At 36.7% G+C, this 27,781-nt stretch overlaps 1 protein-coding gene across 2 annotated transcripts in view; it reads left to right on the top strand.

The window, feature by feature from the left end:
• The window catches only part of fras1 (Fraser extracellular matrix complex subunit 1), a 304,511-nt gene that overhangs the window by 170,935 nt on the left and 105,795 nt on the right, over positions 1–27,781 (top strand). For both annotated transcript variants that reach the window (XM_039758545.1, XM_039758544.1), the window contains exons 22-28: positions 299–445; positions 2,591–2,737; positions 4,945–5,085; positions 10,426–10,566; positions 15,531–15,671; positions 18,169–18,439; positions 26,138–26,222. In XM_039758545.1, the coding sequence (XP_039614479.1) occupies positions 299–445; positions 2,591–2,737; positions 4,945–5,085; positions 10,426–10,566; positions 15,531–15,671; positions 18,169–18,439; positions 26,138–26,222 (1,073 nt within the window). The remainder of the gene's footprint in view (positions 1–298; positions 446–2,590; positions 2,738–4,944; positions 5,086–10,425; positions 10,567–15,530; positions 15,672–18,168; positions 18,440–26,137; positions 26,223–27,781) is intronic.

Here is a 27,781-nt window from a genome sequence, read left to right as displayed (position 1 = left end):
AATCCAAGATTAGTATGGTATATATGGGACAACACCAGGAGTAAATACTAAATGAATAAGTAAATCATGCAGGCACAGAATGAATATCCAGTTTCCATTAATACAGTGCCTTGGTTGGTATTGGAACCCAGGCCTCTGGAGCTGTAAAACAGCAGCACTAAGAACTGCACCCCTATTAAAAGAAATGTGTACATAAAAAGTATATAAGGCAGTTTTTACCAAAAATATATAAATATTGTTTTAAACATTTTAGAAAATAAAAGCAATGTTCCTATTAAAATATAATTTCATTTTTCAGAATGCCATTCATCATGTAAGACATGCCACAGTGGTGGAGTGGGCAGTTGCACATCTTGTTGGGGAGACCTTGTTTTGACTCATGAAGGATTATGCAGCTTTTCTTGCCACAAAGGATACTTCAGCGATGATAATCACATTTGCCAGGGTATGTTTCTTGAATGTAAAAGAGTTAGAGAATGCCTAATAAGAAAAGGTCAGCTGAACAGAATTATTTATAAATGTTTTGTTCAAAAAAAAAAAATTCATTATTTTATTTGCTGTAAATCATTGTTTAATTTTTATAGTATTTTTGTACACTTTTAAGCTGAAACTGGTTTAATTGCTTGATTGAGCAAGTTAGTTTAGAAAAAGTGAAATATACTAAAAATTCCTAATGTTACTAAAAACAGGCAAGGTGTCTAGGATGCTGGAATTTATACCTCAAGTTTACCTGTTAAGTTCTTGTCATTATAGGGCAAAGAACATTCAGTGTATCATAAACTTGTAAGTCTCTTTTGCTCTTGATGACTGTTAGTATTAATTAACATTAATGTATTCTGTTGCTGTATTACATGGATGTATTCCAATATAATTGTAAAGTGTTACCTGGCTGGGAAGTTTACTGGAAGCAGGGCTTATCTGATATGCGGTTCGGGTGCCTAGGCACACCTCTTAACATTGTTTTCAGGTAGGGAACATAAATGGGTCATAAGTCCGGTCATAAGTTCTGTCACAGTCCTGTAACAGTGCCCCAGAAGTGAACAAGAGCAATGTATTGAAGAAAAATAGGAAAGTTACAGTGCACTTTAATGAGGCCAGGAGATTTCCAAGCTGGCAAGAGGATACACAGTGTTACTTGGTCTGATGAAACAACTTTACCAATTTATTTTTAACATAACCAGAAGCTTGGAAACTGATTCTGAGATCTGGCCCTTTTGTTGTTGAGCAGGGCTCAGAGTTGCAGAGACTCTTAAGTTTTATTACAAGGACTATGATTGTACTGTTATTGAAGAGTTGCAGATCTGACAATGGAAAGTAGCTCTGAGATAGAATAAGGCTGTAAGGCTGCCTGTTGCCACTGTAAATAAACTCACACTGGTCCCATTCCATCCAAACTAGTGTGATGTTGAGGTGTCACCATTGCCAGGGAAATATAGTTTAAAGTCAGTATGTGAATAGGTGAGAGGAGGAGAGGTCTGCTTCTTAATATAGAGATAAGAGGTGAAAGGTAAAAATATTTTATGCTACTTGGGAGATCAAAACATTCCCATCTTCCCGAGTCCTGGGTCCCTCCAATTAAAAGAGAGTGATAGCATTCTGCTTAGGAAAGCCTAGGCAGGATTGTGTCTGTCATTGTGTTCATTTGTTGTACTGTAAGTTCTCCTTTTTGTTCTTATTTGAATGTATTTATAAAAAATAAACTGTAACCTTTTTGCTAAAGAGTAAGTTTATTATTTTAAGTCAAAGTTATTCTGTTAGAGTCATGGTATATATTAATTTGCAATTGTAAATGTAGCTTTCAACTGAGGCATTTTTTTTTATAAATTTCTAAAAATACTGTGCCTGTTCTTGTGGTTTGAAAATGGGTTTACAGCCAACGGTGGAAATGTGAAAAAAATCTTAATACTTAAAAAATATGTCAGTTTGCAAGCCAAGAAATGTTCTTGAACATTGATCCATATTTTGATATTTGCACACTTATTGTAAATTTTGGAAAACAAATATAGATTTTCTGTGACATTTTGCCATTTTAAAAGAAGTCTAGCTTAGTTTTTCACCTCATTGTCTGTCTCCCTTGAAGTCAATAAAATAATAATTTAAAAAATATATCTTGTAGTCCTATGGATGAACATGTTTGGATAGACCCATCTGAATTCAATAAATCTTAAAATAACATTTTGTGGAACATTATTATTTATATCTCTTAGGATATACCTTTGGGGTTGTTTAGATGCCCATCATTGCCTAGATGGTTTTTGAAACCTTAATCACATGTACTTCTATAAGTCATATCCAGACATTTGAACTTGTCATTTCCCAGTAAATTACTCTGAAGAACATTTGTATTTCTCTTTTGCTTATAGTTCATATTCCACAGTGTCGAGGTGACTTTGATTATTTTATATATGCACTGTACTGCCTTGTCCATGAATAGAGTGGAAAAGTTTTGTTTGTAATCTTTAGTAGATATTTTTGAATTGTTGCTGTAGACACAAACAGTTCATTTTCATTTATTAACTTATAATTGCTTTATATTAATTAAAAGTATGAAATGGTATGCCATGTCATTTTATTTAATTCACTTTTACAGCTTGCAATGGCCAGTGCCTCACCTGTGATTCTGCTCAAACCTGCACATCCTGTAAGGACTCCACTAAAGTTCTTTTATTTGGGGAGTGTCAGTATGAGATATGTGCTCCTCAGTATTACCTGGATATTTCTACTCGCACGTGTAAAGGTAATATAGACTGAATAACCTTTGAAGTTACAGGTTAGAATATACATCATAATTCAAAGAAGATATTTATAACTATGGGATATTACATTTTTCAATAGTTTCTCAATTTGTTCTTTTATTTTAACATTTAAGCATCATATAATGTTATTTTATCAGGTAGGCAAACACAGTCATCTTCAATAAGTTACCAGTACTGAATATTTTATAATGCCTTATGATATCTCCCAATACATTTTCAGTTACACATTTGTTACAGATTAATTGATATGAAACTTTATCATATCATTTCATGCGGTACAGTAAATGTCAAACTTAAGCAGATTTTTCTGTATGTTATACAATACAGCAGATGACTCTTAAGGTTATTGTGGTCATGGGTTACAAAAATTCAACTGCTACAAACAGGTACATAAAACTCTGTTTTTTTTACTTTTCAACTGAAACTCAAATAGATTTCATAAACTGCTTTCCTTTTTTTACTTACTAGTTTTGAAACAAATACATATATAGCAGCAGTTACTAACAATAAGAAATAGAATAATACTGTATACTACAGACTTTGTCACAATTTTCAATCATTTTGTGTTGTTACATCCATGTGTCATAAAGCTCAGTCTCAGGTAAACAGCTCTCTTGGCATTCGGCTGTAATTCCCAGAACCCCAGCCATGCTTTCTTAGGGAGTAGAAGATGCTATGAGGGTGATGCGATAAACTTAGTGATCCTTCAGAAAGGATAGCACATGTAACTCAGCGTAACACAGTTGCAAAATAAAGTCTTTCACAAGTACGTACAACTAGATAGGCAGTTGTACATTTAAGTGAGGAGAGGTAGAACTTGATGCTTATAATTTCCAACATCCTAAGTACTCTTTTCATCTGCACTAACTTATAGAATACAGCGGCTAGGAGGGGTAAGTGACACTCTTTGTGATCCCTCAGTAGAGACAGCATGTCTCTGTTAAGGCATCAATCACCAGTTAGTGATGGCTTTTTGTACCTTCATTTTGTCTTTTCCAACTCTGTGTGTCATAGACTAGGAGTCCTAGGCACTAAAGAATTCCGATAGTACTTCCAAAAATGCCCTCTATATGAGGGTGCACCACCAAACCCTGACTAGAATAAGGGCAAGAACATAATTTTTATAAATACATTTATTTCACAAAATGCTCTGTAACAAAAAACCCACTCTGGAGAGCACAAAAGGCAAAATTGAATTGCCTGTAACAAAGGCAATCCAAATCAAACAAAATCACAATACAGATATTCAAGGATTAGTCAGAAATCTAAAGAATCATAAAGCCTATAAACTCACAAAAGCACAATAACTCACCAGTCAACAGTCCATTTGAAATGAACCACCAGGAACTGTGGAAGACCTTTTGTATTTAAAGGATGGAGGGTAGGTCCTGGTGGTGATTGGCAGAAGGCCCCGCCTGTTGAGGGACTACCCACAAAACACACAGAACATAACAGAAGCAACAAATCATAAAAATAAAGAATGATGCACATAAACAACATAAATCAAAGAAGCAAAAATGAACAAAAGAGACATAAAAAATTAATTTGAACCCCAGACGGGGAGGAACCCTGACTGAGACATGACAAAAAGGTACTATAAGTCCCTGTCTTACACCCCAAAGCACTTTGAGCTACATTATTTGTATAAAAATGTGCTGTATAAATAAATGTTGTTGTTGTTATACTTATTGTCAAAAAGTGTATGTTTAAGCATAAGGGTGATATATTGTACACACCTGTGATTAATTTTAATTTACATTATTTGTGTTTTTTGATTTAAAGTATACTAATATTTTTCCTTATCATTTTATTAATATTAAGTCTGAAACATTTTTGTAAAATATGTAATAAAGCTTTATGCATTTCTCCATTTTCAAAGCTAGATCAGACTTGTGTAGAGGTATGGAACTCATTCATAACCTGTGGGCCACCTTTATATTTATACTTAAGTTTATTATTTGTTCTACAGTTGTAAATATTATTGTGATATCAGCAATGCTTATGCTTTATTGTTTAACTTTTAGAAGATTTTCATATTAATCTACCTCTTTATGTAATATTAATGACTATTTCTTTTCTTAATATTAATTATACTTTTATGTGATAATATTATATTTAAATTTAATACCACAAAGTGATGCTGTTATGCAATACTTAACTTTTCTGTTTATTTTCTCTTATAATAAAGAATGTGACTGGAGCTGCAATGAATGCAAAGGCCCTCTAAGAACAGACTGTCTGCAGTGCATGGATGGGCATGTGCTAGAAAATGGTGCCTGTGTGGAACAATGCTCCATATCCTTCTTCCTGGACAAGGACAAATGTTTCAGTTAGTACATTATAGCCCAGCTTATCTAAATTTATGTTTAAAGTTTATATCTGTAAAATGTTATTAATTAAAATCATTATCAGTAATGCTTTATGTTTAACAACAGAGTGTTCTGTTTTAATATTACATTTCTTAGATTGGTGGTAACAACTATGTACTGGTTTCTATGATGGTTTGGTTAGTTGACTGTTGCTGTTCATTGTTGTTTTCATTTATGTGGTTTAATAAATCCTGTGGAACTCTTCTATGATTTGCTTCTGTGTTACAAGCACAAATGTTTTGAAAGGAAGCCATTGTATTTTGAGGGCCTAACTAATAAATCATTTGCATAATTACAGACAATTTTACATTAGAGCATTTTTTGCATTTTTATATTGTACAGTAATTCCTGTAATGATATTTTGCTGGTATCATTTCTTTTTTTTTGTACTTTGCTAGATTCTCAGCAGTTCATAACATGCTGTAGACGGTAGAGTGTAGAGGTTGTCAAAGTGGATATGAATAGCTGGTGTATTGGGTTTTGACCAGATTAAGGTTTTGTGCCAAGCCACATATTTTTTGTGTATATGCGTGTTTGTTGAAATTACATTAAGATCTATGTTGGTGACTTGTTTATACTAAAAGCATCTTTCTAATAACAAATGTTACTTGTGCAATTTAACCGGTAATAATAAAGTAGATTTTTTTATCTAAAATAGTTAAAACTCCCATGTATATACAGTGTGTACATGAAATACTCTTTAATTCTTTTCCTGTAGATAAATTTATGTTTAAAAGATATATAAAAGGGTAGCTTTGATCTGTTAGTTAAACATGCAAGACTGGTAGTGAACATCAATATTTCATTATCAGTAGTATTAATCAGTATAATTTTAATCAGAATATATTTTAAACTCATTTATGGATTGTCAGAGTTAAAACGAAAACTTACATATACCACTACATTTTTTGTGCATTTACTGGATAATGTCTTTCTGTTTGTGCTACAGTACAGTTTTGTTCTTTAAAAGCTTTACTGACTTGTTACTCATGTCTTGAACTTTAGTGAACTATGCTCAATATTTTCTATATTTTACTTAAATATCATATATACGTCCTCGAGCGTCAGTGCGCCAGTTGCTAGCATTCAGTGAGCAACCCGCGCTATAACTCTCTGTAAACTTTCACGTGTGTGCTATAGCGGGTCCACAACTCCTGTCAAAGTCCAGCTTTAAAATAAATAATCACTGCGCTCACGGCTTGGTGAGGGGGCGTGGTGGTTATGTGGCTGAAGGTTGTCAGGGTGATTTGCAATGTGGCCGTTTCTCACCAAAGTGCACAGGTGAGAGACCATCCGCATTCGTGATTGTTCCTGGGGCTGCTTATCTTGATAAACAGAAGCGCGAGTTGGCTAGAAGGGGAGCAAAAAGAAAGAACGGACGGGAGGTTGAGATAGAGATAGAGAGAGAGAGAGAGAGAGAGAGAGAGTGAGTGTGTGTGCGTGAAGTAGCTGAAGTAGGCAGAGTGAAGGTCAGCTGCAAGTAGGGCGACTCCCCTGTTGGGAAGCAGGGGGGCCGCCAGGTAAAAAGGGACCGGGCTTCTTCTTGTTTTTTTTTTAAAGAATGCTTCCTGCTATATTTTAACCTCGTTTTCTTAAGAAGACTTTTTTCTATTGGTTTTAACCTCCACGTTTCACTTCTGATTTTATGGATTACTTATTGGAACTTTGGAGACTGCACTTTAATTTGAACACCTTGTTTTGTTAATTGTTTTAATAAAAGCACTTTGCACTTTTTCACCATCCCCTTGCTTTGTTGTTACCGATGAGCTTAACAGTGAGGCATATTACTGACAGTGTAGGGTTCAAGGGCTCCCCGACAGCAGATGGGAGCATACAGCAAACCCACATTGTCACAACGTGATTTTGTGTTTTTTTCACGTAATTTGAATTGATTGTTGAAAAGTATGAAGGTGGCATGCGTATCCGGGACATGGCTCTTGCATACCGTTTGCCGAGAACGACAGTACCTACGAATGTGAAAAACGGATGTTATTAAAAAGTAAAGTGAGGTAAAATTTTCATTTATTTCATCTAATTGCTTTTGTATTTATGTATTTTAGTATTAAGCAGTGTTTAGATTATTTTATACAACCCCATCAATTTATAATATGCCAATAGCAATAGGATTTTTTTTCATGCGAACGGATTAATCATTTTCCCATTGTTTCTTATGGGAAAAATTGGTTTGGTATACGTCCTGTTTGGTATAAGTCCAAGGACCTGGAAGGGATTAAGGACGTATACCGAGGTTCCACTGTATATGTATATGTATATATATATGTACAGTATATGTATATGTATTTGTAGCTGGAGATCCACAAAGGAAGAAAATGAATCACGTATCATAAAGTAGTTTTTATTCCTTAGCTTTCAACCCCTGCCAGGGGTCTTTGTCAGAGGATAATGCTTAGACTTATAAGAATCAAAGGCAATATAAAGCAAAAAATTACGGTTGGTGGGAGGTTTCTAAGTCAGTGTGATCAGGAAGGGGGGGTATTGGTTATAAAGTTTTATTTATTATGAACATGTTCTTCTTAAGTTTGAATATGCTGGATTTATAGCCAAGATTCAGCCAGCTCTCTGGCACTTTTAGTACTGGCTTTAAATTTTACTTGTACATTGTCCCAGTTAAATGTATGTCCTGTTGATTTGGTGTGTGTATAGATCAATGATCATGAGTCCTTTCTTCTGACGGCGTTGCGATGTTCCTGTATACGTGTTGCGATTCTTTTTGATGTTTTGTGCTATGTATACCGCTGAGCAAGAACTGCATGAAATGCTATAAACTGCTTTTCGTGTTTCTGCTGTCGATTTCTTGTTTTTAGCATTGAAGAGGACAGTGTGCATATTGTTTGTGGGTTTGTGTGCTATTCTGACGCCTGACCTGGCCAGGATTCGTGGTGAAAAGGGAGTGAGTGCCAGGTGGGGTGGGGGTTCTGATTCAAGTCGATTGTTTGCTGAGTTTTTTGGCGTCTTCTGTGTAGGCTTCGATTAATGAATGTTTTTGAGTATCCGTTTGAAGTGAAAAGATGGAAGAGATAGCGTCTTTAATTCATTTTTGTCTCCTTCGTATTACAGTGGGTGTGGGCTCTTCTGAATAGACTTTTAACACAGCTCCGTTTGTGAGATACTGGGTGGTTGCTGGTGAAGTGTAATATCTTGTCTGCATGACATTTTGACTACTTTATGATACGTGATTCATTTTCTTCCTTTGTGGATCTCCATCTACAAATATGCAAACCGTATCATAGACCTTCTCTTCTCTATATATACACAGTTAAAATTCCGTTATAACGAACTGCAAGGGACCTAAAAAATATTTTGTTGTAATGAAAATTTCTTTGTAATGAGATTCTATATTTGTTTCTTTAGTGTTTCTTTGCGATAATACACTTTCAGGTTGCGAATGATGCCCAAATCCAATGGCTGAAGCACTTCCGTGGGTGGGAAGAATTCAACGTAAACATTATCTAAATGTGGAAGCATGTTATGGGCAGTACAGTTATCAATCAGAAGCAGAGTAATCCTTTTCTTCTTCTTCATATTGTGTGGTTTCTGAACTCTTTGGGCAAAACCCCCCCCCCATCCAATGGGAACTTCACTTTGAAATGCGTCTCGATGCACGATTGCCACATCTGTGGAAGATTGTTTGTCTTTTGCTGGGGTAGGGCAACAGCAGGCTCACAGCGGTGCAGTGTGGCGCCACAGAAGCGAATCCTAAAACATCGGGGTTGTGCTATAAGTCCCTGTCTTACACCCCAAAACATGAGGCTGGTTCTCAGTACTTTAGCAAAACCAGCTTTATTCAGCTTAAAACAGGAACAGCAGGGTTATTTATTGTTGTGGGGTCTGCCTCTCTCCACAACAGTCAGGCAGGGTTGTAGCCAGGTCAGTGATCAAGTAATCCTGTTACCTGCATTTACAATGTTCCTTGCATCACCCATCGAGATTTTTTATGTTTTCTTTGGTGGTGAGACACAGTGATCGCACTTCGGGACACTCTTTGGCGTGTCGTCCAGTTGGAGGAGGTCCCAAGAGAGTTTAGAAACCTCACATTTTCTTAAATGAGTGCCGCATTAATAGGAAAGTTTCTTGAACGAGCTTCACTGAACCACATAAAAACAGCTTTTACAACGTCTTCAAATGCAGCAGTTTGCATACGTTTGAAACCCAAGATTTTGTTTGCTCGGCCTTTCAAGAAAATTGACATATATACAGTATATTATAGCGAAAAAGAACAGTCTTGGCACACAAAGAAAGGTTTGAGGCAGCCACCCATATACTTGAAGCCTGGCTGCAAAAAGGCAAAATTAATTGCACAGATGCGTACAGAGTTAATTCTAAAACAGCACTAAAGTTAAAGAGGAAGTTGTCTTGTATTTAAGGCAGGCAGGTTGAAGTGATATCATTGGGGCTGGAGCCATAACTGATGTCACTAGGGCTGGGACCAGAAGCGATGTCTTTTTTGTCCGGGACTGAAGTGATGCCATCTGGGCCCAGAACCGGAAGTGGCATCCTTGGGCCTCAATCAGGCAGAATTTCCCATGTCCGGTCTGCAGAGATAAAAAAGGAAAGTTTAGTGCACCCCGCCACTTTTTGACCTTGTGTAGAATTACCTTCTTTTGGTCAATGTAGTTGCCTCCCATGTGCAGTGTGTTATAATATATATAGCATATATATTGTATAGTCATGCGTCAACTTGCAGCTCCATTTGGGACCAGCCACTTGGCCATATGTTGGTCACAGAGTGTATAGGTCATTACAATTGAGGCTCTTTGGGCCTGGTGTGATTCACTGATATATATACTTTAACTGCCAGTAGGGAGTATCACAGACTGACCTTTGAGTCAGCATCAGCAGGCTGGGTCTGTATAAGGCAGTGTTTCTCAACCACTGGGTCACAGGTTTGTTTTGTTGGTTCGCAAGTGGGTCATGGTGGGTTGCCTAAGTGATCAACAGCACTGTACGATATGTTTCCCTGTTTCTAAGTGAGCTTTTTTCACTAGAGAGGACTCCTGATCATGCTTGTTTCACCAAGGGGGGTATTTTGCAACTGCTGCTAGTGGGTTTTCAATAAATTTATAAGCGCAAAACTGGGCCACATGAGCTTAAAGGTTGAGAATCACTGGTAAGGAAGAAGGTGTGTGGGCTGAATGCATAGGAATTAGCCACATGGAGCAGTGACAATCAAAACACACCTTAAAGGGCCCTCCAAGAGTTTTCATTACACTGTGTATTTTTGTTAATTTAAAATTAATTGAAAATATAAGCATCAGATTTTGTTTAATTTTTTTTTTTAGGATGTGACGAAAATTGCTTTGAATGTGATGGCCCTGGCAGGTGCCGCAAGTGCCAGCTTCCGTATGTTGTACAAGCCGGAATGTGTGTTGAAGAATGTAGAAAGCAGTATTTCCTGGATGACTTCCTGCACCAGTGTGTTTGTGAGTACTGTTCATGGTCCTAAAACGAAAAAGATTTCTTTGCCAACTTGTTTTTTTAATTTAATCTGAAACTTCAATAGACTGATAATTATTTTGGAAAATCTGAAAAAAGAACACTAATAAAACTATATACAGTCATATGAAAAAGTTTTGGACCCCTCCTAATTCTTTGGATTTTTGTTTCTCATTGGCTGAACTTTCAAAGTAGCAACTTCCTTTTAATATATGACATACCTTATGGAAACAGTAGTATTTCAGCAGTGACATTAAATTTATTGGATTAAAAGAAAATATGCAATATGCATCATAACAAAATTAGACAGGTGCATAAATTTGGGCACCCCAACAGATATATTACATCAATACTTAGTTAAGCCTCCTTTTGCAAATATAACAGCCTCTAGACACCTCCTATAGCCTTTGACGAGTGTCTAGATTCTGGATGGTGGTATTTTTGACCATTCTTCCATACAAAATCTCTCCAGTTCAGTTAAATTTGATGGCTGCTGAGCATGGATAGCCTGCTTCAAATCATCCCATAGACTTTAGATGATATTCAATTTAGGGGACTGTGATGGCCATTCCAGAACATTGTAATACTCCCTCTTACTGAATGCCTTTGTAGATTTCGAACTGTGTTTTGGGTCATTGTCTTGTTGGAATATCCAACCCCTGCGTAACTTTGAATTTGTTACTGATGATTGAACATTATCCTGAAGAATTTGTTGATATTGGGTTGAATTCATGCGACCCTCAACTTTAACAAGGGCCCCAGTCCCTGATCTATCCACACAGCCCCACAGAATGTTGGAACCTCCACCAAATTTGACAGTAGGTAGCATATGTTTTTCTTGGAATGAGGTGTTCTTCTTCTGCCATGCAAAGTGCTATTTGTTATGACCAAATAACTAAATTTTTGTCTAATCAGTCCAAAGCACTTTGTTCAAAAATGAATCTGGCTTGTCTAAATAAGTATTTGCATACAACAAGCGACTCTGTTTGTGGCATAAGTACAGAAAGGGCTTCTTTCTCATCACCTTGCCATACAGATGTTCTTTATGCAAATTGTGCTGAATTGTAGAATGATGTACAGATACACCATCTGCAGCAAGATGTTCTTGCAGGTCTTTGGAGGTGATCTGTGGGTTGTCTGTACCCATTCTCACAAGCCTGCGCATATGCCGCTCCTGTAGTTTTCTTGGCCGGCCAGACCTGGGTTTAACAGCAAATGTGCCTGTGGCCTTCCATTTCCTGATTACATTCCTTACAGATGAAACTGACAGTTTACACCTCTGAGATAGCTTTTTGTACCATTCCCCTAAACCATGACACTGAACAATCTTTGTTTTCAGATCTTTTGAGAGTTGCTTTGAGGAACCCATGCTGTCACTCTTCAGAGGAGATTCAAAGGGAAGCACAACTTGCAGTTGGCCACCTTAAATACCTTTTCTCGTGATTGAACACACTTGTCTATGAAGTTCAAAGCTTAATGAGCTAATCAAACCAATTTGGTGTTGCAGGTAATCAGTATTGAGCAGTTACATGCATTCAGATGCAGGGGACCCAAATTTTTGCACAGCCAGCTTTTCACATTTGATTTAATTTCATACAACTAAATACTGCTTCACTAAAAATCTTTGTTCAGAAAACACCCCAGTACTCAAATGTTCCTAGGAAATGAAAAACATACCACTGTTATCTTTTTTGTTGAAAGTAGAGTAAATTATTGTGCAGGCTCAGAGGGATTCTCAAACTTTTTCATATGACTGTATAAACTTATTTAAACTGCTTGCTATGATAGGTTTAGAATCCTAAATATTGTAAATATTACACCGTCTTACTGGTTCCTGTGGAAAACCTTTGGAAAGTTTTCAGTTGCTTTCTCATTTCTGCAACTAGTGTCTTACTTTCCACATTCATGCTATGTTGCTATAGGAATATCTTCCCCCACTAAGAATCTGCTGATTCTGCAATCTGAATTCATTTGGCATGTCCCTGCTCTCTGGTTGTCCCTGTTTATCAACTAAGTTACTTGAAACTTTTTTTTTAATTCACCGATGTTGGCTGGGATTGGCTCCAGCAGACCCCCATGACCCTGTAGTTAGGATGTTACAGTTTGGATAAAGGATGGATGGATGGATGGATGGATGGTTGTTGAATTTCCCATTTAATGCAGGGAAAAATTAGCCACAGTAAAATGATAGTTTGAATTGTATGTACCATCCTCCATTTACAGTTATACAAACCTAAAATATCCCTGCAGTGGAAAAAAAGAAGTCAGAGCTTTATGTACATTAAAATTACTATACATTCAATTAGAAGTTATTTATATAACATAAGAAAACCTAATCTTACTGCTTATTCCACTTCAGTACTGTCACTGTCACCAATTTACATGTCAGTATTCATGTAAATTGGACATTGACGTCTAAGTGTATATAGAGTAAGATTTTAATATATATTTGTTAAGGTACCCATTTAGACTTATTGTCATGTTAAAAATGATACTGACAAAGCCAATAAAGGAAGAGAATCCATCCATCCTCTTCCGCTTATCCGAGATCAGGTCGCAGCTTGAGCAGAGATACCCAGACTTCCCTCTTCCCGGCCACTTCTTCTAGCTCTTCCGGGGGAATCCCGAGGCATTCCCAGGCCAGCCGAGAGACATAGTCCTTCCAGCGTGTCCTGGGTCTTCCCTGGGGCCTCCTCCCGGTTAGACGTGCCCAGAACACCTCACCAGGCAGGCGTCCAGGAGGCATCCTGATCAGATGCCTGAGCCACCTCATCTGACTTCTTTCGATGCGGATGAGCAGTGGCTGTACTCTGAGCCCCTCCCTGATGAATGAGCTTCTCACTCTATCTTTAAGGGAAAGCCCAGACACCCTACGGAGGAAACTCATTTCAGCCGCTTGTATTCGCAATCTCGTTCTTTCGGTCACTACCCATAGCTCATGACCATAGGTGAGGGTAGAAACATAGATCAATTGGTAAATTGAGAGCTTTGCCTTACGACTCTTCACCATGACAGACCGATGCAGAGCCCGCATCACTGCGGACGCCGCACCGATCCGCCTGTTGATCACATGTTCCATTCTTCCATCACTCATGAACAAGACCCCGAGATACTTGAACTCCTCTGCATGGGGCAGGATCTTGCTCCAAACCCTGAGAGGGCATTTCACCCTTTTCAGGCTGAGGACCATGGTCTTGGATTTGGAGGTGCTGATTCCCATCCCAGCCGCTTTACACTCAGCTGCGAACTGATCCAGAGAGAGCTGAAGATCATGACCTGATGAAGCAAACAGGACAGCATCATCTGCAAAAAGCAGTGACCCAATCCTGAGTCCTCCAAACCAGACCCCATCAATGCCCTGGCTGTGCCTAGAAATTCTGTCCATGAAAGTTATGAACAGAATCAGTGACAAAGGGCAGCCCTGGCAGAGTCCAGCTCTCACTGGAAACGGGGTCGACTTACTGCCGGCAATGCAGACCAAGCTCTGACACTAGTTGTACAAGGACTGAACAGCCCTTATCAGGGGGTCCGGTACCCCATACTCTTGGAGTACCCCCGATAGGACTCCCTGAGGGGCACGGTCGAACGCCTTTTCCAAGTCCGCAAAACACATGTAGATTGGTTGGGCAAACTCCCATGCATCCTCCAGGACTCTGCTAAGGGTGTAGAGCTAGTCCACTGTTCCGCGACCAGGACGAAAACCACACTGGTCCTCCTGAATCCGAGGTTCGACTATCTGACGGACCCTCCTCTCCAGGACCCCCGAATAGACTGTTCCAGGGAGACGACACGACCACGAAGTCAATTATCGAACTGAGGCCTAGGGTGTCAGGGTGCCAAGTGCACATATGAACACCCCTATGCTTAAACATGGTGTTCGTTATGGACAATCCGTGACGAGCACAGAAGTCCAATAACAAAACACCGCTCAGGTTCAGATCGGGGATTTGGGGGGCATTCCTTCCAATCACACCCTTCCAGGTCTCACTGTCATTGCCCATGTGAGCACTGAAGTCTCCCAGCAGAACAAGGGTGTCCCTAGAAGGTATGCCTTCTAGCACCCCCTCCAGGGACTCCAAAAAGGGTGGGTACTCCAGACTGCTCAATCAGCTTGTTGCTTCTGTCCTCCAGATTGGTTGGCCAATAAACTCACTTTTATGAACAAGTAGTTGAATACTCCTGGTGGTACTCACAGAAAACACTGATGTGATAGCTAAGGTTTTGCAGAGAACTTTTTTCTTTGACTAGTGTTAGTATGTTCAGGAGTACACTATTTGGAAAATAGTAAGCAAGAACAATCTTCCTTGGAGGATATCAATGGAACATTTTTTGTTATCCTATAAAAATAGTTTTGTCAATTTAATGTTTGCTAGACCACATGAATTTTCCAGAAGATTAGTGACTGTGTATTTTAAATTGTTTAATCAAAATCTACTGAAGAAAGTAAGGGCTGTATCTATACAAGCGCTGAAACTTGAGTTGAAATAGCATTTGAAGTAATTAACCTTTACAGGTAGGTAATTCCAAAGAGGCCAAAATGTCAATGACTTGTTGCACCCATATACATAGGAATGGTTCACAGTGCTTGCATGCTAATATGCAGGGTTGATAAACAAATTCAGGAAATGCCATGTTTAAGTCACTATTTCTAAAAAGAGTACCACAAGCTACTATTAAACTTATATAATTAAGACACTGATTTTTTTTTTTAATAAAGAAGGCATGTAAACATACTTTGTGTTTAATCCTGTGTTTTATTATCGGATCATGGAAGAAGGTCAGACTACAATTTTGTAGGGTTCATAAATTATTTATTTACCACTGCAGCCTTCTCATATTACTGCTTGGAATTTACCAGTTCTCAAAGAGTGCTTCAAGAACAAAAAAAAACTGCACCACTGCATTATAAAACCTTTAATCTGTTCATTTTTCCTCCGAATTCCTTTCACAGCCTGTCCATCAGGCTGCCTGGGGTGTGAAGGAAATCAGCAGTGCAAGACCTGTGATGAGAACTTATTCCTAATGAATGGACTCTGCTTGACTGAATGTGGCAATGGATATTATGGAAATAGAAGAAGTGGACTATGCCAAGGTAATATAACATGATATAATTAATACTTCAATGAAAAATCAACTTATTGCTTTAATAACCATTTTCAAGATTATACCAATATTTTAGTGGAATTATGATGTAATGTAATGAATTCTGATAAATCAGATACCTATAATTATGTTAGGGTGTGCAGTACCTTACCTGCTTTTCCAGATTGTGTTTGAGAAACTTTAAAAATGATAGATGTTTCACAAGCTTACTGACAGTTAATTTAAAGTCAGAAGTCAGAATGTCTTTTGACCATGAAAAGAAATGACAAGTCACTTGAGGAAAATGCACCCAAATACATCGGCATGCATATTTTGCACAAGGATCCTAGGCCTACACCTGAATCAAGACATACTTACTGTTAATATTTATCTTAATAAACTTAGTACTATTACATTTTCTATGACATCTAAAAAAGCAAACTAGGATGATCCTCTGACTTAAAAAAGATAACAGGTGAAATGTTACAAGCAAGTTAAATTCTTTCCACACATTTTGTAGTATAGCCTCAAGGTGAAGAGACGTTTGTGTAGCATAGCCTTTGATGTTATTAAATACAAAAAACCTAATTATTGTTGTGATTTTTTTTTGTTTTGCTTGTTTGTTTGTGTTTAAATAGCATGTAGTCAACTTTATAAATTATAAATAAAGATTTTTTTCCTTCCTTACTTAATCATCAGGCTGTCAAGGTGTATTTTAGTTGTTTAATTCAGAACATATATTTAACTTAAATTATCAAGGTTTTCAGATACTGTAAAGAGAAAAAAATAATTTATACATGGAAAGTGGGTCTGCGGTACAGAGGCACGTCTTTGTTTTTAAGGCAGTGCTCTGAGTTTCCTAATGTCAACTGCAGGGGTCCATTCATGGCATATTGCTATCGATTCAACATTTGTAGCTAATCTGATTGACCTTAAACCAGAAACCATTAGATCTCAGAAGAGGAAAAATCTTGGTGCACCAGGATGTAAAGTTTTATTGAAAGTGTGATTCCCAGAGCACAGTAAAAGAATTATATGCCTTGTTCAAGGAAATGCGAGTCAGTAAATCACTTAAATTAATCATGTGCTTGAATAGATATTTCATTGTCTTACACATTAACCATAAATATCATACCTGTTCTTTGTCATTTTGAGCTTGCAGTTGGGACAAGAATAACTGCAAGACAAAACGTCTAAGCTCTTTCTATGGTTTTTGAGCCTTTAAAACATTTTCAATTACAGGAATACAGGATATGAGTACTACTTTTTTAATGTCAACAGAACCTAAAAATGTAGACACCCCACATTATTAATTTTCAAATACAGTGGAACCTCGGTTTGCGAGCATAATTTGTTCCGGAAACGTGCTCGCAGTCCAAAGCACTCGTATATCAAAGTGAATTTCCCCATAAGAAATAATGGAAACTCAGATGATTCGTTACACAACCCAAAACTATTCATATAAAAATCATTAATACAAAATATAAAGTAAAACTACATAAAACAAATTAACCTGCACTTTTAAAAAGAATCATGGCTGGTGTGAGTTTCTAAATTCTTGTGGGATTCTACCCAATGGGACGACACGCAGAAGAGTGTCCCAAAGCAATCACAGTCTCCCAGCGATGTAGCAGTTTGCCGTATAAGCGTATCCAAAAAGATCGTGTACATGCTATAAGCGCCTTCCATCGATGGTTGATGCAAGGAACATTATAAAGATCCCGCTTCAATAAATAACCACTCTGTTGCTGTTTCAAGCTGAATAAAGCTGGTGTTGTTAAAGTACTGAGACTCAGCTTCGTGTTTTGGGGCGCAAGACAGGGAGTCGCACTTCACAGCACACACACACCCACACAGTCACAATGCTGTAGTAAACAGTATACAGTCGTACGGATGTTGAGTATATGAGTGAGGCACGCAGACTCAGACGGAGAATAGGAGACGATTGCCCTCAAGAGGAGAGAGAGAGAGAGAGACACACACGCACACACACACACACACACGCGAGACAGACAGACAGACAGGCGCGCGCAAGCGAGAGAGAGAGAGAGAAGAACCATCAGCTCAGTTGTGATCACTTGACGTTCAGCAGACAAAGTGTATCCATACTACTCGTATTGCAAGACATCGCTCGTTTATCAAGTCAAAATTTATTAAAAAATTTAGCTCGTCTTGCAAAACACTCGTAAACCAAGTTACTCTCAAACCGAGGTTCCACTGTATATATAAAAATATTTTTTTGTATTGTGTAAAAATGTTTTCTACTCATACATATTCATTAATCACTTGGGTATTGATTTTTCCATGTAATTAAAATATTTTGAATTCACACAGGGTTTTTAATATACTACATTACAGAAACACTTAACATTAGAGCAGTTTTTATTTTTATAATGGTTCCTAGAACCTTTGTCTGTTTCTGAAATTACTAAGTGTTCAATGTTGGAAAGAAAGAATGCAGTTCTTGTATTTTACATTCACTAAATCTGCTCATTTCTGTCTTACAGCTAATAGTCATCCACCAATACTGCATGTGAATGGAACACTTATAGTACAGATTGGTGGAGTCAAACCCTTAGATTTGTCATTTATGAGCATTCAGGACCTGGATACCATTCCTGATCAGTTTGTTTTCTACATTGTTTCACTTCCCAACAATGGGAAGCTGGTGAAGATTGTCAAAGGAAAGCAAGTACCAATGAATGTTGATGACACATTTACATTATCAGATCTGCAGGAGCAAGCAGTCCGGTTTATACATTCCCAGGAAAAGTCAAAGTGAGTTCTGCATGTATTCAGTTTTATGAGAATATTAGCTCTTCCTTAAAGAAACAATTGTTGAAATATTTTACTTTAATTGCTGTACCCATGCAATCACCTTTTGAAAACATATTGTTGTTGAGTGTAAACAGGTACAATTAAGTATGTGTCAGAAGTGTGTCAAGGTCAGCATAAATACATATTTTATAACATGTACACTATACGGTTGCATAGATGAAAGCATGTTCAGTTTTCTCTGCTGTATACATGTCTGATATTTAAACTAGATTTCTTTAACACAGACACTTGAGAAACTTTATAATAAGTGACTCAGTTATATTACAATAATTTCAGCTGTTCTTTCTTCATGAAACTCAAGCCCTACACTCTATTATCTCTTCTGTATTCTTACTGTGAGGTCACTGTGAAGACTTTTTTTTAAGTAAATGAAAAAGTTTTCCAGAACTTGTACATTTACATTCACTGTATTTCCTTCAAATAGACCGTTTTTTATTACTTGTTGAGTTAGCTTAAGCTATTTACAAAAGTTTTACCATATTTCTGTATCCTTTAAAAACATAACATTTAAAAGTTTAGTTTTTGATTGTTATTTTTACAAGTTTTACTTGAACCTTTATTTTCCCATGGTCTCTCAGCTTTATTTAAAAGGGATATCACAGTCATATCATATTATATCATATCACAGTGCTATATAGTATACTAAACATGATAAAAGTACAGGAGGATATTTAAACGAACTGCTATTTTATATATGCTTTTGAGTGTAAAAAGTATGTCAGTTTTATTGTACATGTATAACAGTAAGCACCTGAGTTAATTATTTGTTCCTGGTGCTTACCACTTGAGATATTGCACAACCTGAACCACTTTATAAAGTGCATATTTACATATGGTGATGACTGGCTTCTAAGTCGATTTAGATTTCCAAGCGCTATCTTCTTGGAGCTCTTGATATCATTTTTAAGATGAAATGCAGTACAATATATATATTACATTATACAGATACATTTTTAACTTTATTTATATAATGCATATTGTTAATAATTAAACATGTGAGAACATGGTGGCATAGGGCTAGCAACAGCTGGTGCACTGTTCAGGGATTATTCCTGCCTCATGCTGCATGCTTCCTGGGATTAGTGCAACCCTGGAAGGATAGATGGATGGGAATAATTAATAATGTACTACAAAGATATTTCAATGTTACATAAATGTTTTGAAGAATCTGCATTCTAAGCTTACAGATGGCTTGACTACTGTTACAGAGCTGATTGTGAGTTGACTGGTTACTTGGAGAAAGAAAACGAAGGACAGGAATTCAGGGTTAGTACGTTTTAGAGAGACAGTACTGCGGCAATAAATTATTTAATCGAAGGTCGTGCATGGTGATGCAAGCATCTTGCGAGAGGCAGGAACAAATTCTCGATGGTGTGCCAGCTCGTCACTACCACTGCACCATCATGTCCCCATGTTTAATACATGGATTAATTCCTGTCATAATAAAAATGATATCAAGGATACATCTTAGTACAGTAGAGTCTCACTTATCCGACATAAACGGGCCGGCAGAACGTCGGATAAGCGAAAATGTTGGATAATGGGAGGTGTTAAGAAAAAGCCTATTAAACGTCAAGCTATGTTCTAATTTTACACACTACGAAACTAATAATCATGTTTTACAACAAAACAACAGAATAAATTAACTGAAAAAATGAACTTACAGTTATAGAATTGTCTGAAGTTAAATACAGTATATCTGTACTTAAAAAGTTCAGTCCTGTGATGATTTAAAGACATTTTTGATCTTAGTCTGCTTTCCTCATGAGTGCCGTTTCTTTGCTGTCAAGTCTCGCCATCTTTGCAGCATAATTATGTCGATTCCTGTAGCTTCTTCTTGTTGCTCAATGTAATTAATTGTAGTTTCTAGAGCCTTAACTCTGTTACTCATATAGTCAACATCCATATGAGCGTATACTGTTTACTACAGCATTGTGACTGCATGTGTGTGTGTGTGTGTGTGTGTGTGTTTGTGCTGTGACGTGCGAGTCCCCAAAACACAAAGCTGAGTCTCAGTACTTTAGCGACACCATCTTTATTCAGCCTGAAACAGTAACAGCGTAGTTATTTATTGTAGCGGGATCTGCCACTCTCCTATACACAGACACAGCTGCACAATTGGACGTCAGATAAATCGGAATGTCGGATAAGCGAGACTGTACTGTATGTACAGTACATTGTTCAGAGAGCTGTAATTTCATGAATGTAATGTATTCTCTGTCCTGTTGGCAGAAGAGAAAGCCTGTTTAAGAAAAACTTAGTGATTACAAACATAGAACACATAAAAATACACATAAAATACGAAGCATGTAAAGTGCTACTTTAGTTGCTATGGGATCTGAGAATCTAGTAAATTAAATGATTTTAAGATAAAGTTTATGACGTTCTGCTTTAATGACAAAATAAAGTATGTGATTAAAGTGGAAATTTTGAGATTAAAATTGGCATTTGGACACTTTTTTCCACTGTATCCCTCTTTTGTTTTTCTGTTCTCTGTACCCTAATACGCTTCCATATGACACTCAGACAGTGGGCTACAACTAGCCTTTTCAACTAGCGACTTTCATATCTGACCACTTCTTATTTGTTCTGGTCACTGTGCAACTTTATGAAGTTGAACTGTCGAGTTTCTCCGCCACTATGTCACTCGATCAACTTCCTTTTATTGTTTATATCACTGCTTAAATCAACAAATAGTACGCTTTTTCTTGCCTCTACTTGGTATTGGCTGAAATTCTTCTTTCCCCCAGTGCTTTTGCTATTGTCTTTTCACAGAGTGCAAAATGCAAGGGGCTGTTTGTATTGATTTGCATATTCAAAGAGGCATAATTCTGGGAGGAGTCGGGGTGGGGCTGCAGGCACGTGCACAAGCATTATTTTTCACACTAATTGTGATTTATGGAGTGGAAGAATATGGATTTATGCATTTGGATTTTTTTTGTGCATATGCACATTTCTGTTTTTGTCCGTACACCATTTTTAATGTGAATTCTACGCATGCCATTAAGTATGAGGCCCCTGATCTTTGAGGCTATGGCACGTCTATCAGAACAGTGAGGTAAAAACAGTTTGTGTCAAGTTAGACTGAAGTCCTGTTTAGTAGACAGCATTTTTTCGTTTAAACAGTAATTGCTCAATAAATATATCTTGCCTATATAGGGTGCAGTCTTTAGAAGTATATGCATGTTCAAAACATATAACAACAGACTTTTTTGAAGGAAACCCCAGGGTTTTGCAATTGTTGTTCTTTTTAAGATGTCCCTTAGTTTTTACACAATCTTAACAATTTGTAGGAGCATTAGGTTGAAGAGAATGAATAGGGAGCCAGTCTGTCACTGGGTGCTCTCACATTCACATTGTATAATTTCTCAGATGAACATCCTTAAAAAAAGAGCATAATGTAATGAAACATTTTAGTATTTTTTACATTGCATTAAGCAATTCAATATTTGTTAGAGAAGTTTTGTTGTTTTTTTTTTTTTATGATGACCATTATTTTAAAGATTTTGGTTACTTAAATGTATGCCGTAAACTGTCTTTCCCAGTAAACCTACAATCAGTAACTGAAGTCTACAGGGTACATAATGGAGAACCTCCTTTTATTAAGGAAATCACTAATGCTTAAAGACTGTTGTATAAATAGAACGGCCACACTTGAAACTAATTTGTAACAGACTGGCTTCTTTTACCATAATGAAAGGTAGAGTCATCAGTCAGTCAGTCTTTTTCCAACTCGCTATACCCTAACACAGCGTCACGGGGGTCTGCTGGAGCCAATCCCAGCCAGCAAAGGACGCAAGGCAGGAACAAACCCCAGGCAGGATGCCAGCCCACTGCAGGACACACACACACACATCCCCACACACCAAGCACACACTAGAGACAATTTAGGATCGCCAATGCACCTAACCTGCATGAAAAGTAGAGTCAACATTATTAATATGAACATTATTGATATGTTTCCTATTTGTAAATTATTTGAAAGTTTGTAGTAAAATATTTACAGTTTTTGTGAAAGATGTGATTTATATAAAATTGACTGTTGATATATACTGAAGACTAGTCTAACATAAATGTATATGTGAAGACTAATCATTAGTAATTTGTAAATATTTTTCTTTTAATATTATTTGGCAAGTTCTCCATTTTACAGCAAACAATGTGTAATATAAAATGTAGAATGGGGAAGAATGTCTTTTTAACAAGATTAACAGTATAGACTTGATGTTAGTGTGTTAAACTTTACACCCCAAGTTTGTTGGGTAAATTCACACCTCTTGGTAACTTTGCAGCCTTAGGCAAGTCACTTCACTTTATGTTTCTTCTCTAAAAAAAAATAAATGATAATTTAAGGTCTCTAATCAAATCTAGTATTAGTAAAAATTTGATCTGTACAGTAACATACTATAATCCATGATTTCATAATAGGTTACAGAAACCAGTGTGGCCATAGACAGCATGTGCAATGTTTAAAATGTGTTCCAATGAAAACCATTAAATAAATAGATTCCTCAGATACGTTTTAAAAATATTGGTTTTAATAATCAAGTTGTACTTATAGAGCCTCATGAAGTGTTATTCTCCTATAATAATCTAACTTTCTGACAAAGGTTATCAGTAGTGATTCTTCATATAACACTAAAGTTTGTTTTATTTCATGTCTCCAGTAAAAAAAAAAAAGAAACACATACAAGAATCTGTTGTTCACAATTTACATATTAATGCATACTAATAAGATTTAAGTTATAAAGTGCAATTCTTTTGGTTTCAATGACATTTACAACTTAAATTCTCTGAGTATCATTTGGCTGAATATTTCCCTCTTCTGTCAGCATCCAATACAAAAATGTATACAATACCAAGTCTTTGAAACTGCAATTTAAATATTGTCTTTTTTGTATACTCCCAAAAAATCTAAAATGAACTTACATAGTACAACCTATGGAGGGAGCGCTCCTTATGACTTCAAACCAGAATGATGTTCAGAAACAACAAAATTCAGTCCAAAAAGAGGAATTTATTGCTAGGAGTTGAGGGTTCCAGCATGGACATAACAAAAGGCTATGCAATAGGGTATTAAACAAACCAAAACAATAAAACTATATCCCCCTAGGCCTGTCTGTACAGGGAATCTTTTCTCTTGCCTCACTCCACATTTGTAATCCCTGCTTCTTTCTCCTTGCCAGGTGAGTTGTTGTCTACTGTTCCTATCCCAAGTCCAACCTTACCTGGCTTATAAATCAGATCTTTTTAAAAGGTGTCCATGGCTGCTTTGTGGCAACTGGTTTACTTCTCTGCCTCTGAAAAGTCCTAAGGAAGCACATAGCTATCATCTTTAAAGGGTCAGGGCCCATAACTGTGGGTGCAGTATAGCTTCAGCCTCCAGCTTTCTGAAAACTGAGCCTTGACTTTATGACCTCTTCTCTCAGCTTTAAATGTCCCGTCTGGTGTGTGACATCTTAACTGGTTGACTCCTTGGCATCCCATGTGGGCAGCGGCCCATGACAATTCTTGGGGGTGGGTGGGTTGTGATAACCATTGAAGTGCACCTCATCACAACTGCTATTCTTCATTATTTTTTTATAGTTTTTTAGTGAACCAGTATTTAGTTGTATATAATTAAATCAAATGTGAAAAACTGGCAGTGCAAAAATTTGGGTACCCTCGTAGTTTTGCTGATTTGAATGCATGTAACTGCTCAACACTGGTTACTTGCAACACCAAATTGGTTTGGATTAGCTCGCTAAGCCTGGATCTTCATAGACAGGTGTGTCCAATCATGAGAAAAGGTATTTAAGGTGGTCAATTGCAAGTTGAGCTTCCCTTTGACTCTCCTCTGAAGAGTGACAGCATGGGATCCTCAAAGCAACTCTCAAAAGATCTGAAAACAAAGATTGTTCAGTATCATGGTTTAGGGGAAGGCTATCTCGGAGGTTTAAACTGTCAGTTTTAACAGTAAGGAATGTAATCGGGAAATGGAAGGCCACAGGCACAGTTGCTGTTAAACCCAGGTCTGGCAAGCCAAGAAAAATACAGGAGCAGCATATGCGCAGGATTGTAAGAATGGGTACAGACAACCCACAGATCACCTCCAAAGGCCTCCAAGAACATCTTGCTGCAGATGGTGTATCTGTACATCATTCTACAATTCAGCGCAGTTTGCACAAAGAACATCTGTATGGCAGGGTGATGAGAAAGAAGCCCTTTCTGCACTCACACCACAAACAGAGTCGCTTGTTGTATGCAAGTGCTCATTTAGACAAGCCAGATTCATTTTTGAACAAAGTGCTTTGGACTGATTAGACAAAAATTGAGTTATTTGGTCATAACAAAAAGCACTTTGCAAGGCAGAAGAAGAACACCTCATTCCAAGAAAAACATATGCTACCTACTGTCAAATTTGGTGGAGGTTCCATCATGCTGTGGGGCTGTGTGGCTAGTTCAGGGACTGGGGCCCTTGTTAAAGTTAAAGATTGCATGAATTCAACCCAATATCAACAAATTCTTTAGGATAATGTTCAATCATCAGTCATAAATTCGAAGTTACGCAGAGGTTGGATATTCCAACAAGACAATGACCCAAAACACAGTTCGAAATCTACAAAGGCATTCAGTAAGAGGGAGTATTACAATGTTCTGGAATGGACATCACAGTCCCCTGACTTGAATATCACTGAAAATCTATGGGATGATTTGGAGTAGACTGTCCATGCTCGGCAGCCATCAAATTTAACTCAACTGGAGAGATTTTTTATAGAAAAATGGTCAAAAATATCTCCATCCAGAATTCAGACACTCATCAAAGACTGTAGGGGGCATCTAGAGGCTGTTATATTTGCAAAAGGTGGCTCAACTAAGTATAATATCTCTGTTGGGGTGCCCAAATTTATGCACCTGTCTAATTTTGTTATGATGCATATTACATATTTTCTGTTAATCCAATAAACTTAATGTCACTGCTGAAATACTACCATTTCCATAAGGTATGTCATATATTAAAAGGAAGTTGGTACTTTGAAAGCTCCGCCAATGAGAAACAAAAATCTAAAGAATTAAGAGGGGTTCCCAAACTTTTTCATATGACTGTATATGTGTGTATATACTGTATATATATATATGTATGTGTGTGTGTGTAAAATGTCTAGTCATTCTCATACCACTTGCCCAAATTAACAAAACACAGCAAGAATACTTTTGTTTTTTCTCATACAAGTAGGGTTGAGAAGGGAGAGATTATACCCTGAAACTAAGACACTAATGCTGCAGTGACTGAAACAGACTTGATAGTACAAGAGGCCCTTCTTGAACAATACAAGAAAAACGTCTTGTGCCCTGCTGATTTAAATTAAGGCACTCTTTTCCTTTTCATTATTTAAAGAGTATACAAAAAACATCTAATGTTTATTTAATGTACCAAGGTTCTGGTTTTCATAAAAAAAAATGCGTTTTTCTAAAAGCATTCATCTAAGAACTGAAATTTATCAACCATTTCAGACTTTGCATATTTTCATTAAGTTATGTGTTACTGTTACAGAATGTGTTGTATTTGTGAACATGCTGATAATTATGTGTCACATGCAGCAAACATTACAAATTGTGGCAGACATATTATTAATATATGCCTTTGAACTTTTTTAGGATTGGCCATTTCACTCTGAAAGTATCAGATCAGCAGCTGTTCTCCCAGCCAGGCACAATTACTGTACAAGCTGTCTCATTACAGGTAATTAGAAAATGCATTCAATTTTGTACTGCACAAATAATCCTGATACTGTTTTATTGAATTATAACTATTTTAAAGCTGACTGTTTACTCAATATTTTAGAAATTATTTGTTTAAAATTGCATCAGTAAGTCTCTGATAGAATAATACTCTTAATGCAACTTAGTTTTGCTCACTCACCCTTTATTCTGAAGTTTGGGAAGTAATCATTGAAAAAAAGATAAACTCACATGTTATTAAGTAATGAACTAGAAATATATTGTTGATATATACTTAGAGCAGATATCTTATTTACATGTATGCACACAAACAAATGAACATCTGATTAAAGACCAAATTCTTTGGCTAATGTATTGACAGACCATTTATAACAGAAATATCAAAGAATGAGAAATTGGGTGAAGACTCTTTATTGAATACATTTTTCACTCAAATTTAAAAAATGTTTTCTTTCATTGGAAACTGATGATGAGTGAGAGGAGTACACATCTTTTTTTTGTTTTGCAACTTACTTTGTACTCTGAGAAGAAGGATCATTGTAAAAGGCCTTGGATCTAGTGTGCAAAATATTGAAAAACTAGTAATCATACTGTAGTGCACATATTTCATACACCAATGGATTACTGTTATTTGTTTTTTGAGTTCAGTGCTTGTTTAAAGGTGATTTTTCTAGAATACATAATATGCATATTCATATTCATTTAGTTAACTATCTTAAACTTTTGCTGTAACAATCTGATCTCTGTTTTGGCCAAATTTTGTGCTCTGGGGACTAAACTCAGTTTTTCAGTTTTGGGAGATCAGGAGTCCAGTTGTATTTGATAGTGTAATTTATTCTATGAAGATCATCTTATAAAATTTTTAAAATCATGGGTACTCAATCTAAAGTAACTACTGAAAACTTTCAAGTTGCTCTTTGAATTTCTTTTTAGAAAGACTATCTTGTGCTTTTTAAAAATTATGTAACATAGAGAAATATTCTTGCTGTTTTAATGCTAATGTTCATCTGTTGTAATAATAATGGCAATAAGTGGGACTATTCTTTATAGCCAATGTCATCAAAATGTATATTTTCAGTTATATTAATGTTACAAAGTGTATGGCTTTTTAATCCCCAAGGTATAATTTGAAATTTTTGTTTAACTAATAATGCACACAATCATTTTATAAACACCTGAATATTCTGAGTACTTTCCCAAACAGTTTTACTAGTTCAAAAAAGAATGATTTATTTTGACCCTTTACTTTTGTGAAACAGTGTGAGGCAGGCTTGAAAATGTTTGTAATTAATGGCTTTAATCAGATTTAAATATGTGAGTGTGTTTTTTATACTCATTGTGTCATATAATGTTGATGATTGTTGGTTAACAGGGCTGGCTCTAGGATTTTTTCTGTCCTAGGTGAAGCTGGTAATAGCAGCATCCCTAGTCCCACATCGTATCAGCCTCTTTTGTTGTTTTGGACCTTTATTACCTATATAACATTTTGCTTGTAATCTGGTAGTTTAAAAGAATTACATAATGTATTGATTTATATATATTCCCATTTATACACACATT

This window comes from Polypterus senegalus, chromosome 7 (assembly GCF_016835505.1).
Source record: "Polypterus senegalus isolate Bchr_013 chromosome 7, ASM1683550v1, whole genome shotgun sequence".
In the NCBI taxonomy this organism is placed as follows: Eukaryota; Metazoa; Chordata; class Cladistia; order Polypteriformes; family Polypteridae; genus Polypterus; species Polypterus senegalus.
The sequence above is the reverse complement of the archived record's forward strand: the minus strand, read 5'-3'. Positions and strand labels throughout refer to the sequence as shown.